This window comes from Stegodyphus dumicola, chromosome 7, assembly GCF_044657685.1.
Source record: "Stegodyphus dumicola isolate Sdum_Otavi_A_Nest chromosome 7, ASM4465768v1".
Lineage (NCBI taxonomy): Eukaryota > Metazoa > Arthropoda > Arachnida > Araneae > Eresidae > Stegodyphus > Stegodyphus dumicola.
In genome coordinates, this window is record NC_140774.1 from 58,517,149 (window position 1) to 58,531,391 (window position 14,243).

Below are 14,243 nucleotides of genomic sequence, written 5' to 3' on the forward strand. Positions count from 1 at the left end.
GACAATTATGACCTATCTTTGAAAAGACTCGAATCTACTACGAAGAAGTTGGAAAAAATCGGATATCGTGAAAGGTATCATGAAGTCTTTAATGAATGGCTGCAGGAAGGAGTGATTGAAGAAGTTCCCCAAAAGGAGTTGTCTTTACCCGTTGTTCATTACCTCCCACATCATCCAGTCATTAAGGAAACGTCCTCACTATCTTCCATGAAAATTAGACCCGTTTTTGATTCTTCGGCAAAGCTTTCTAATCAGCCATCTCTAAATGATTGCTTAGAGACTGGAATTAATTTGATTGAAACTATTCCGTCTATTCTAGCAAGATTTCGCTTACATGAAATTGGTGTGATTTCAGACATCAGAAGAGCTTTTTTATAGATATCTCTAAATGAAAGAGATCGAGATTTTTTACGATTTCTTTGGTATGGTGATGATGGTAGAGTGAAGACATTTCGTCACACCCGTGTGGTATTTGGCATTACTTGTAGTCCATTTTTGCTGATGGCGGTTATTGACTATCATTTATCCAAAGAAACGTGGAAAGAAAAATATTCTGAAGAAGTTCTTAAAAAATTACAAGATAGTTTTTATGTCGATAATTGCGTAACTAGTGTACAAAATAATGACGAACTAGAAATATTCATCGAATCTGCAACTAATGTAATGAAAGAAGGAATGTTTGATCTCAGAGGATGGGAAAGTTTTGGCATTCCTGCATTTTCAGAAAGTAAAACATCACCGGTATTAGGACTGGTTTGGGACAAAGATTTAGATACCTTGGAAATAGACACCGAATTTTTTTAATTTGATGAAAGAGAAAAAGTAACTAAAAGGAAAATGCTTTCACTAGTTAGTCGAGTATTTGATCCCATAGGTTTCCTTGCACCTGTTATGATTCAGCCTAAGATTTTGCTGCAGGTCGCTTGGAAGAGCAAAGAATCATGGGATGATGAAGTGAATGATGAAATAAAGAAGAATTTTTTAAAATGGGGAAAAAAACTGAAATACCTCAAAAATATAAAAATTCCAAGATGGTTAGGTGTGATGAAGGAATCCAATTTAAGTATCCATACTTTTGTCGATGCCAGCAAGACAGCTTATGCGGCATGCATTTTCTTAAGAAGTGAATCCAGTATGGGTTCAGTGACTGTTCAATTACTTCAAGCCAAATCACGAATAACTCCAACGAAGACTATTACTATACCACGACTTGAACTAATGGCTGCTACCATAGGTGCTAGGCTGTTTAGTTCTGTGAAGCAAGCTCTAAAACTTCCCAACATCAAGACGTACTTTTGGACAGATTCTTCCACAGTTCTTGTGTGGATAACTCGTCGAGAACAGTGGTCGGTATTCCTTACAAACAGAATAAGTGAAATTAGAAAATTGACAATTTCGGAAGATTGGTTCCATATTTCAACTGACCAGAATCCAGCAGACTTTTTGTCAAGAGGTTGTGGACCTAGGCAACTTCAGAAACGCAAGTGGTAGCAAGGGCCAGCCTGGTTGAAGAATCCGAAGGAGCAGTGGCCAAAGTCAGCTGTAAATATTAACGAAAAAGAAGTAGAGATAGAGAAACGAAAGTCAGTCATCTCTGCTAGTAACACAGAGCTAGAGTCAATTCCATTACAGTTAGCCAGAAGATTCTCTAGATTTTCAAAGATGATTAGGGTTATGGCTTGGATACTGCGTTTTCAACCAAAGGCCCAAGGACTTAAGAAAATGTAAGGAACTTCAAAATGAAGAATTGTTAAATGCACAAAGGACTATTTTCCGTGTAATACAAAAGGAATGTTACTCCAATGAAGAAACACGAAAAAATTTGAAAGGTCTAATATTTGAAGATGAAGAAGGAATTTTACGATTGAAGTCCAGATTGATAAATGAGGAAGAATCGAAAGATTTTATTTCTTCAATAATTCTACCATCGAAACATCTGGCAGTGAGAAGATTTATAGCCCAACAACATATTGCTAACAAGCATGCTGGGACATTAACTCTACTGACTATTTTACGGGAAAGATTTTGGATAGTGAAAGGGAAAAGAACTGTCCGGAGTGTTATCAAAGAATGCTTAACATGTAAAAGGCAAAAGGTAAAACATCTTGAGGTACCTTTTCCGCCTCTTCTAAAAGACCGAACAGAAGTAGCAGCAGTTTTTCAAGTATCAGGTGTAGATATAGCTGGACCTCTGTTGACTAAATCTAAACAAAAGGTGTGGATAGTACTTTTTACTTGCGCCGTATTTAGAGCTGTCCATCTTGAGCTAATACCTTCACTGAGTACCAACGACTTCATCCAAGCTATGCGTAGGTTTATAGCCAGAAGAGGACGAATTTCTGTGATGTATTCAGACAATGGTACTAATTTTACAGGACTAAATAATGCTCTGAAACAATTAGATTGGACTACAATTGAAAGTGAATTTAGAGTCAACGAAATTCGTTGGAAGTTTAACCCACCCTCCTCTCCATGGTGGGGAGGCTTCTGGGAACGCTTGATTGGGATTTTGAAAGATCTTTTGAGAAAAAATCTTGGACGCTCCTGTTTGTCTTACGAGGAATTGCAGACTCTCGTCTGTGAAAGCGAATCGATCATGAACAGCAGATCCGAGGAACAAGATCTGAAGACCTTGACCCCCTCAATGTTTCTTCAGGACATTCCATTAAATGATGTACCTGATTTGGATCAAATTGAAAAGACTAATATTGTTTTGAGATGGAGACATATTCAAAAGGTTCGTGAAAATCTAAAACGAAGGTTTAAAAGGGAGTATCTGGGTTTCCTTCGTTCTTCAGTTAACAAAAGAGAAGATAAAATAAATGTAGGTGACATAGTGTTAATTGGTACAGATGATAAAAAAAGGCTCCATTGGCTGCTAGGGAGAGTACTGGAACTCTTTCCAGGAAAAGATGGAATCATCAGACTTGTGTTACTGCGAACTGAAAAGGGAAACATATTAAGACCAATCCAACGACTGTTATCCTTTGGAATTGACCCCAAATTACGAGCAAGTCGTATCGGAACCTCAGAAGGTTCCGGAAGTGGTAGCTGAAAATCCTGAGCTTAATACTGACTCTAATGAAACTGTTCGCGTGTCTCGCTCAGGACGAAAAATAAAACCAGTTAAAAGACTGGATTTATAAACTTCTAAACACTTTTGAACTTTCTGTGTTTGAACTCTAAAATATTGATTTCAATTTGCATTCTACTATTTTGAAATATTTCTATTATTATTATGCACGTTATTGTTATCTCAAAATTGTATGTATGTATTATCATTATTTTACTGTTTTGAGTTTGTATCCCCAAACTCAAGGTGGGGAGAATGTCGCGCCACTGTCGAACTCCATGAGAGGTAAGTTTCTCTGTTACGGAATGGCAACGAGAGAGATTGTTGTTCAGAAAAGATGGATGATCGAACTGCGTTGTAACGATCATTTTTGAGGATGTTGCGTACTGTAAAATGAACTTATTACACTGTGCTAAATAGTATTAAAATGCTATATATTAAAAGATCTTTCATCTGATCTAAATTTTAATAAACCGCTCATTATTTTCTCTTAAACTCACAATGTTCACGACAACGTGGGTATTCAACTATCTGGGGACTACTGATTTGATATTTTCATTTTTCTTTCAAAACAGTCTAGTATAATAATTGCATTGTACAGTTTTATGCAAAAATAAAATTATTTTATAAAGTATTACCTCTAAGTATCAAGTATTACCTCTAGGTTAGGGAGCTTAAATTAATCATTAAACTTAATGCTGGTTTCTAAAATTTTAAGTTTATTTAGTATATATTACTATAAGAACTAAAGAAAACTTATTGAATTAAGGATCTTTGTAAAAAAAAAAAAAAAAAAAAAAAAAAGCACGCTTAAATATTTGCATTCCACTTCCATCTTCTGCTCTGTGAGGTCCTAACATCCAAATAACTGTGGCGTCATGGGAAAGACACTCTGCAAGGCAAATAGAAAAACATACATGTAGGTGTTTTTTTTTTTTTTTTTTTTTTTTTTTTTTTTGGTTAGGGCGCAGCCCGGTCTACCTTGCAAAACAAAGTTTGCCCTATGACCCTGTACGGGCTACGCCAGTACAAAAATCACCACACAACTATACAAACACAAGAATCACACAATGCCAGTGGCTTCTTTATTGTTGTTAATAATCTTCATGATTTTATGCTCTATTTCTCTTGCCTTAAGTAAACAATTTTTCATAAAATGTATGTTCGCTCCATCTGGTTAACTTACATTCTGTAATAAAGCGGACATTGTCTCCTACTTTTGTACATACTTTACATAAATCGTTATCTTGAACATGGAATCTTTTCAGATAAAAGGCAAATCTCCCATGTCCTGTAATTAACTGATTCAAGTCAAATATTCATATTTTCCTTAGGAACCAAAATCTTCATGAACGTATTGTTTTTAGCAGAGTTTCCCATTGAGTCCGCCATTTATCTACAATGTTATACTGCATAATGTTAATGCATCTTCTCCTGTAGGTGTAATTTCTCAAGCAGGTAAACTTGAACCTATCCCATAGTTTTAACTCACGCTCATAGGAAAGTATGTTTTTTTATAATTTCTTGTTGCGGCAGAAATTATCGACGGAAAATGATGAAATAACGGATTATGTCGCAAGTTCATCACTTTTCTTTCCAAACGGGCAAATATCGGCAATAAGCCAAAGTCGGACATCGCAATATTCGATAAATTTTCTTCAACTAAAATTTCTGAAAAACTAACATGGTATTTTCTGCTAGTAGATAAAGAAACAAAAACAGAATCAATAGATTTATAATTGCAAAATTCTACAGTTGAGAAAAATGGTCGACAACAAAAGAATCTAAAAGAGGGATTTGTCTTCACAGGCCCATTTTACCAGCGGTCTCTGATTTTCCATAATCCACAGTTTTCTCCTGTCGTCTTAATCTTGTTGATCAAATTCTGAGACAAAAAAGAGCAGTTTCATCTCGCAACTTCAAGGTCCTGCGCTTCAGTGCTTTATTCTAAATCACGTGAAACGTTCAACCACTCGTGGATTTTGGCATTTCCCTTTCTCTCCCAAGCAACTACCCCCTTCTTCCACACAATCCCTTTTCTATATACAGTCTTTATTTCAGTTTTATTATTTTATTCATTTTTATCTCCGCAGATGTCTCGTTTCGTGGGGCTATGGGTATTATTATGAAGGGATACTTTTAAATTTCTAGTCATGTTCGGACATTGTTTTTCTTTTTACTGCATTTAAGATTTTGGATTGTAGTTTAGGAAAATCCTTTTGATGACTTTTAAGCTCTCATTTTTTTTAAAGGGTTTTTGTGTCGTATATTTTCTTTTACCGTTTCATTTGAATGACTAAGGAAAATCAGGTTATAAATCTAATATGTATCGCAAGTTGCGCGTTCGAGACATGGAAACACAAATTAAATTTCCTCAATCTTCCCAGTAGAACGGGGGATACAAAACTATTCCCCCCTTTTTTTACAGGGTTTGTATTGACGCTGAAGACTATACCCGATATGCTAATACAAACCAGCATATGGCTGCATCGTTATCGGTGTAAAAGTCGAGTCTTCTTTCAAGACCCAAAACATATACGGGAAGACGAGGAAGTCAAAGAAACATTTTGCTAATTCCTAGTTTTAGATTATAGAATTCTGAAATAATCTACTTCAAAAAGCCACGCTGTTTTAACTATAATAAAAGCTAACTGAAATTTTCAAAAAAAAAAGTTTTGATCTTAATTTAAATACTTAAAAACGTCCTCTTTACAGTTCATGGCTTTCCATTAGTAATTAGAAATCCACCTCTTTTCGCAGTATAGGCTGTACCAATGTCTGAGCGGTTTAAACCACTGAGTGCTGGTAGTTCGACCTAGTGGTCTATTCCAGGCGAACGAGCTGGCTGCAGGGTTAGTTTTAAGGGATTTTCTTATGTATAATGTGAATATGAGTCGAAAGTTCTCCATGGCACTCTTCTTAGGCAGACAACCCTCACGTGCTTTGCACAATTCAAATAATCTAACCTTTCACAATAACAGGAAAGAGAAATAACTCATATTTCAAATAAATAATTTAACAACCTGATAATAATAATTATCAGCTAACTAAAACTGAAAAATTCTGTTGAAAACAAAATAATTCCAAGTAAAATTAAGCCACAGTAGAAGCAATTTTTTTCTTTAAATGCAGAAGATGAGTTTAATTTATTTGACTATAGCGACCCACCAGCGGCTGAGCGGTAGTTTCGCTGAACACTAGTAGTTAGGCCCCAGGGATTCGAATCCCGGAGAACGGGTTACCTGCATGGAAGCATTATACATGACAAAAACAATTTTGCAAGGTGTATAGAGCCATTTTCCCTTAGTAAGTCCTCCACGGAGGTACCTACTAACGGCCTAGCGGTAAAGTCGCTGAACACTGGTAGTTCGGTCCAAGGATGGAATCCCGCAAACGGGCTCGCTGCATGGGCGTTTTTGTAGTTTTCCCCATGTGTAAGGTGTATGATTTGTCGTACACCTTGCACATGGTACATGGAACTTTCTAGAAGAAAGTTTCTTTTAGAAAGTTCCCACGAAGGCATCCCTCTCCTTAGGCAGATAGCTGTCGCGTGATTTTACCGTAATCAGATAGACCAAACCTATTTGACTGTGGCAAAGCACGCATTATCTGTGTAGGGAAACGGATGCCATCGTGAAGGACCTTTTTGAGGCAGATTGTCTAGTATTTAAATGCAGTCTGGAATTTGGATGCGCGTCCAATTACCAGTGTTCAGCGATTTACCACTCCACCGCTTGTGAGAAAATTTAGAAGTTACATCTTGAAAAAAGAAAAAATGGTCGCAGATCAATAATAAAAACTGAAAGATTTATTAGTTTTTCCTTTTGGGCGTAAATCAGTATATTCTAAATGCAAATCTTCAAATTTCTCACAGCTGAACTTGAGTCCGAAAAATCATATAGGCTGCAGAATCTATGAATTCTTCTGGAATTCAGATGCAGTATAGCATCCTTAACAACTGAATTACGAAATTTCTTAAAGAAAGGAAACAGTTTGAACAAGTTCAGAATATATACAATTCATACAGCCACCTTATTGGGAAAGGCTTTTACGGATCTTTGAAATTAAGTTCTCCAACATAGCTATCTGGCAAAGCAGTAAGAGTTCCATTTGAAGTTTTTGGCTTAGAAATAAGTGTTTTGTTGGCGAACAGGCTGGCTACACGGTCTATCGTGGTCCACCTCATACGTACTATGAAGCCAGTTTTCCTTCGAAAGACCTCCACGGTGGCATCCAGCACGAGAACAGATACTCTAACGTATTTTGCCTTAATCAGTTAACCAGCCAACCGAACTTGCAAGGATTTGAAACTAACTTTTACACCGCTTATCATTGATTGCACATCAATATTTAGCCAAGATCATCCGAATAACTCATAATGTATATTTATTATCCGAATATTACTTAAGTTATATTAGCTTACTATATTATTATTATAAGAACATATTATCCGAATACACTTCGGATAATAAGCCTTGTACAGATAATAATCATAAAAAAGTTTAGAAAAAGAAACTCCGGAAACTGAAAGGAATAGTTTTACATAATTGGCTAAGTTTTTCTTTTTCTTTTTTATTTCTTTTTTTTTTTTTAAGATTTCTCCGCATTCAGCTGTTCGCTAACGGAATTTCACTTGCATCCGGCTTAAGTCTGCCCGTGCTGTCAGCGACGAAACTTGTAGAACATTGTTTCATGAAACCCGAAACAAGATTTCATCAGTTACTTAAAATTAGAAAACAAGAAGTTCTGTAAAATGCATACTTATGACTGGTAATGTAAAATGCATACTTATGGAGTCATACTTATGACTTTACTTTTGATTTGGTTTACTTAATTACGTCAAAGCACTCGAGAGCTATCTGCCTAACTTTAAGAATGCATACTGAGGGCTTTATAAGGGAAACTATCTCGTTTACATGTTACATAGGGAGAAAACAACGAAAATGCTCCTGTAGCCAGTCCGTTCGCCGAGTTTCGAACTCCAGATCGAGCTACCAATATTCAGCGATTTACCGCTCGGCCGCTGGCGGGCCTACTTGAACTAATGAATATATATAAATTGAATGCTCGAGTTATTACACGTTTTGATACTAGAAATATCAAACACATTTTTCAGATATGTACATTAACAACAAAAACTGCTGTGATATCGCCTGAATTATGCGTAGAAGAATGGGCTTTAAAATGCAATCCATTCGTGTGAACGCATCTTAAGCCTCTTAAAGGCAAGCAAAACAAAAGGTGACCCTGAAGTTGCATGTTAATTATTTGAATTCATCTTCTTGATAGAATCACGGTAGCACTAAAGGTTACATGTGACTATATCAGACTAATAAATAAATAAATAAATAAATAAAAATCAGCGATCGAATTCCACATATTGTAGCTTTTTTTAAATAATCCTATTATATCATTTTTATTTTGTACTGTAAGAAATGCAAAAGCAATTTAATTAAATTATCTCCCTTGTTTGGTAAATTCTATTTACGTTTTTTATTTTCTTTACATACATATATATAATATATATGTAAAGATATAAACATTATGTAAATATTTATAAAATATTATATGTATATTATAATGAAACAGAAAAAAAGCATTTTTATAAATATGCATTATCAGAATATCCCAAATTAAATAAAAAAATTTTATAATTTGAATTATTTTAAATTCATTTCCATGAAATTAATAAACGTTAAGTCATCTTTAAAAATATATAGAAGTAATATATTTATCCTTGAGAACTGCTAAATGAACTTCTTAAAGCGCTTCTAAAAACTATTTGCTTTTGTGCCAAGTTGTTAAATCAGATATCATTTGAATTTCAAAAGAGAAATAAATAAATATTGAAAATTTTTACATTAAAAAAGTTTGTTCCCTATTTTTAAGAGAAAAAAAAAAAAAAAAAAAGAAGAAGAAAAGTTTTACAGAAAACTCCTGCGGTTTATGTAGCAAATTTTCTTGGCTAATTTATTGAAAGAAAAGTAATTTAATTACTAAAACTCAACGTAATAAATTTCTGCTCTGACGTATAAACTGTAGCTTTACATCAGCTTGTATTTTACAAGCTGATGCTTGTAAAATACAAGCAGCATGTAAAATATTATCAGCTTGTATTTTACAAGCTGAAGATATAGCTGTTATGCTACCCCTCAAGAGAAGTAGCCAGATCAAGTTCGAAAAATTAAATGGATTATTTTTTATTTTAAATGGATTTTTCTTTTTATTCCGAGGTGAGTGTATAACGTAGGCGAAGGCCATTTGCAAAGAATAAGGACACATTACTATGTTATTGACACGCGTATGCTTCTCCATCAATGTAATGCGCTGAAAAAGTTTATTTTTCGATAAAGTACTTTATTGCGTCATTAAACATGTACATTTTCCTACGGTGTAAAAGTAACAAAAGAAAGTTTTGGTATGTTTAATTATGACAAAGTACGCGAGGGCTATCTGCCTAAGGGAAGGGATGCCTTCGTCGAGGACTTTCTAAGGGAACTGGCTCGTATGCTTGTTACACACGAACGAAACCACGAAAACTCCCACACAGCCAGTCCGTTTGCCTGGAATCGGAGCCGAGAAAAAATTTTTAAGTTTTCAAAACAAATAAATTTAGCATTAGGTTACTACTGCAAAGTTGTTATTACAGTTGCTAAATTACTACTACACTTACTGCTACAGTGTGAGTAAAAATTCTTTTTATATTGAGAATAGGAAGATGATTTATGAATACTATGCCTAAAGAATTCTTGTTTAAAAATTAATTTAGAATTAAAAGGAAAATGAAATAGTTAAAATTAAATTGAGGTTTGATGAAAGTACCTTTTTTCTTTTTAAGGGAAAAAATTTGAGAGAAACGAAAATTTCTTTTCAACTGTACATGCGTTCTTTAACTTCTTCATTTTCACAGAAACAGTTGTTTTCCGCATGTGTAACGTGAATATGAGTCATGTTCCCTTAGAAAGTCTTCCACGAAGGCATCCCTCAACTTAGGCAAATAACCATCATATGCTTTAACATATTAAAATAACCTAACCTACAGCAAAAATAGTACATTAAAATTAGCGCTCATTTGGCATAAATAAAAAATAATCGTTTGTTGTTCGATAGATAAAGACAAAGTACGGGTTGGTTATGTTGAAGCTGATAACAGAAGGGATGCCTTTGAGGAGAATTGTCAATGAGAAACTCGCTCGTTGTCGTATTACATATGGGAAAATCGCCAAACAGCCAATCCTTTCTCTGAAATTCGCCCTTAGGCAGGGTTATTTTTGTCTAGCAAAGCGCACGAAGAATATTTGCTAAGGGATGTCTCCGTGGAAGTCTTTTTTAGTTTTAGCCAAACCTGGTTCGTTCAACCCGGAAGGCAGGTCCGTTCCCCTGGAGTTCAACCGTGGAGGTAAGTCTTACTTCCTACCTCCATGAGTTCACCAGGGTCGAATTCCTTGTATTTAGCGTTCTTAAAAACCAAACATATTTTTAACTATTATAACATTCCTGATTATACCATAATGGAAACAAAAACCTTGCCTCTGATGATAGTGAAGAATTTCCTAAAATAAAGTCAAACTAATTAAATGTAATTCTTCTTACGTTTATCTTTTCCATACTATGACTTCCATTGGTCCTCGAAAGTTTGTTAACGTAATAATACAAATGGAATATGGTTTGCATTTATTCAGTTAAGGCAAATAACACGAGGTCTATCTTCCTAAGGGGAGGCGGGAGGACTAAGGGAAACTGGCTCCTACGTTACACATGGAGAAAGCCACGGCAATGCTCATGCACACAACCTGTTTGTCGGGATTAAAACCACAGACCGAACTACCTGTGTTCAGCAACTTTACTGTTGGGCCACTGGTGGGACCATTTTGAATACAGAAAATTCTTGATTTAATTTAAATGGATGTAAAAAAGGGAAAAAATGGAGTAATTTTTGTGAATTCAGCTAGCGTAATTTCAGGAAAATATTTAATACTTTTAATTAGATATTTAATGATTAACTTGCATTTCTGTTTAAATCAATCAGATTTAAAAGTAGAAAAACATATTCTTAAAAACTGGTTTTAAAATAGCTTGGTTTTTTATTCAGTAACGGAAATATTAAATTTGAAAGTTAAATACCTTATGTTTACTGAATGGCAACACGCCAGTGTGTTACCATTCAGTAAAGCATAAGATGCCATTCACGTATTTTGTTTCAGGCATGTCAACATACCAACGCGTGGAGATAACTATTCTAGTTGAGATACTAGCAACACAATGCTACCAAATCAAATGCAGATATTTTTCCGAAAACTAGGTTTAAATTCACAAAAATCCGTTTTAAAAATTTTTGATTCATAATATTCAATAACCGATACACAAAAATTTGTGTCAAGTCTTTATAACTAACTAAAAGGAAAAATTAGGAAAAAGTATTGAAAATTAGTGTGCAAGGAACATTTTAAATCTTTAATTAAAATAATAATTTGTTTTAAAAATTTTTTATTTAAAATAAATTGAAATTTTGATCATATTGTAACATCAGTTTATAAAATATATGTATATGTGTCAAATTTCTTGTTGAAAACACAAAAACTTAAAAAACTCATTTTTAAGTCCACCGTCCCTTTAAAATTGAATCTGCCTGTTATTGATTAGTAATATAAGCAATTTGAAGGCAATCAACGCAGCAATTTATTTATTTTTATTTAAATCTAGGATAACGGCTCCGCTCAGAGAGTTCGTACGAGGTTGTGTGGTAGTTGGAATAAAAGGATAAACTTTAAAATAAAAAAAGTAAAATAAACAGATAAAAAGGTTTCAGATTTTAAATTACATCCACAGGGGCGTTTTTTTTAAACGCTTTGTGTGTTACCTTTATGTATAAAATATGTTCTACGTACTCAAACTATAAAACTTAGTTCAATAGCAAATTAATTTATTTCATTTTAGAGCATATCTTTAGAATTTCCAATACACAGTCTCGCGCGCTGGAGATAAAAATTTTTTCTTTTCCCCTCACAGTGTTGCCATTGCTCACTTTGAAATCATTTAGTTTTTTAATCAAAAATTCCTTGAAGTGTTACAAAATATGAAATCGATAATAAAACAAAATTTCAAATTCAAATTAGGGCTTCCACGTGCCTATATTTATAGAAGATTACGTTATTCAAATTTTAATGATACCGTTGTTTTATCAGAATGCGAGAAACATACATACATTTATGCAGATTCTTCATTATTTAATTTCTTTAAAAATAAGACAGGGTGATAATATAGGGTGGCAACGATTTGAAAAAGTGATACAGCATTTTAAAGTTTTCAACGCAAAATGCTAAAACGAAATTGATAGTCCTTCAGGGCAAATTGTCCCTTTGGACTAATAAGAGGTAATTTTTTTTTTTATTGAAACATATTCGATCTACTTATAATACTTGCAATACTTATCTACTTACAATACTTTTACTTTTTTGTGTTTGTTATAAACAACATTTATCATTTTGTTTTCCGAGATATATACGTAAAAATGTTTCGACTTTCCTATTCGAGAGCGGCCCACCAGCGGCCGAGCGGTAACGTCGCTGAACACTGGTACTTCGGTCCGAGGTTCGAATCTCGCGAACGGGCTGGCTACATAGGCGTTTTCGTGGTTTTCCCCATGTGTAACGTGTATACGAGCCAGTTTCCCTTAGAAAGTCCTCGACGAAGGCATCCCTCCCTTAAGGCAGATAGCCCTCGAATGCTTTGCCATAATCTAATAAAACCAAACCAAACCAAACTAAACCTATTCGAGAGCTAGCTACGTATAGCTGACCGTGACAAAAAGGAGTCTTTTGAGTGTTTTAAAGTGAAATGGCTTTGAAGTTAATGCCGCAAAGTTTTAAAGTTTGTCCTTGTGCTTTGTTAATTAAAACATTATTGGCTAATTTGATTGGAAATTGCAGTTTTAAATTAGAATGGCAGCTCAGATATCAGTGGTATTCTGGGCATAAATACTATGTATCCTTTCCAGTCATAAGTTCGGCTTCGATGATATTATTCGATAGCTGTTTGGCGACCATCCATGTTCCATTACATAGTTTGGGTGAGTTGAGATTTCTGAGCAGTATCTTCGGAGACCAGTTTTCAGTCGGAGGCAGTGCAATGGCAAAGAGTTTAAAGATTGTGTAGGGAAGTTAACACTTTCTTCAACGTTTACCATCCTGTCAATCGATTTACATATTCTCTCTTTACCGGAATTTTCTTTTGAATATTAAAGTTAATATTGTCAATAATATTATTATTAGTTGCCAAAATTTCCGTTTGAAATAGTCACTCCGCATTGGTATAGTTGCGAACAATGTTTGGATAAATTGGGTCGATGAGTTCTTTTCCAGTAGTGGCTACGTAACAGAAATCGCTGTTGAGTTCAATGAGGCTGGTCGTCTGGAATGCTTCATTTGTTAGGTTGTACTGTTTACTTGACCTTGTCCGCGCTTCTCGTATTTTTCATGGCTGGCTTGCGTTCGTAGTCTTTTACTATAAGGTTGTGTAGCAATTCTTCATTCTTCAGTTCATTCATTTCGTTCTTCTTCGGTTTCTGTGCTTCTCACGGTGCTCATTCGCCTTCGTTGGGAACGTAAACGTGATTCGCGCTCTTCGCTGTTCTTTATGTTTTTGGCTTTTTGCTTCAGAACTGGCAAGTCCGCCTGCTCTTTTATGTTTCGGCATTGTATAAAATATAAATCTTTTTTTTAATTAAGAAATACACTAAGTACACTTTATTTTCGATTTATGTTCCGTTACTGTATCACTTTGAATACTTACACATCACTGTTTGTTTTTATTCACTGATAAGAAAGTGATGTTTGAACCCCGACGGTTTAAATGTACCGTAAGGTATTTTTCATTCTTTTAAGCATAACATTTTTCTTAAAATCTATATTTTTGTAGTGCAACAGCTTAGACTTTTATAAAACAAATTCATAATCAAAATCGCTCTTGTTAGTTATCGAAAAATAACCAAGACGTGATTTTTGCGTAAATGTCACTAAACTATACAGATTGCTATTATCCATCACACTATGAATGTTTCTTTCATGCGAAAGTGTCCCTTTTTCGATTTCTATGGAACTGTCGTGTGTCGAAATACTATCAGAATCTTGTCAAGCGAGCTTCTGAATGTAAACAAAGAACACCCCATCTG

At 34.6% G+C, this 14,243-nt stretch overlaps 1 protein-coding gene across 1 annotated transcript in view; it reads left to right on the top strand.

Moving 5' to 3' along the window:
* The first annotated feature begins 820 nt into the window (after positions 1–820).
* The window catches only part of LOC118204815 (inositol polyphosphate-5-phosphatase A-like), a 326,182-nt gene continuing 312,759 nt past the window's right edge, over positions 821–14,243 (top strand). The window contains exon 1 of the mRNA XM_085820263.1: positions 821–3,588. Coding sequence (XP_085676389.1) covers positions 2,306–3,055 — 750 coding nt within the window. The 5' untranslated portion in view covers positions 821–2,305 and the 3' untranslated portion in view covers positions 3,056–3,588. The remainder of the gene's footprint in view (positions 3,589–14,243) is intronic.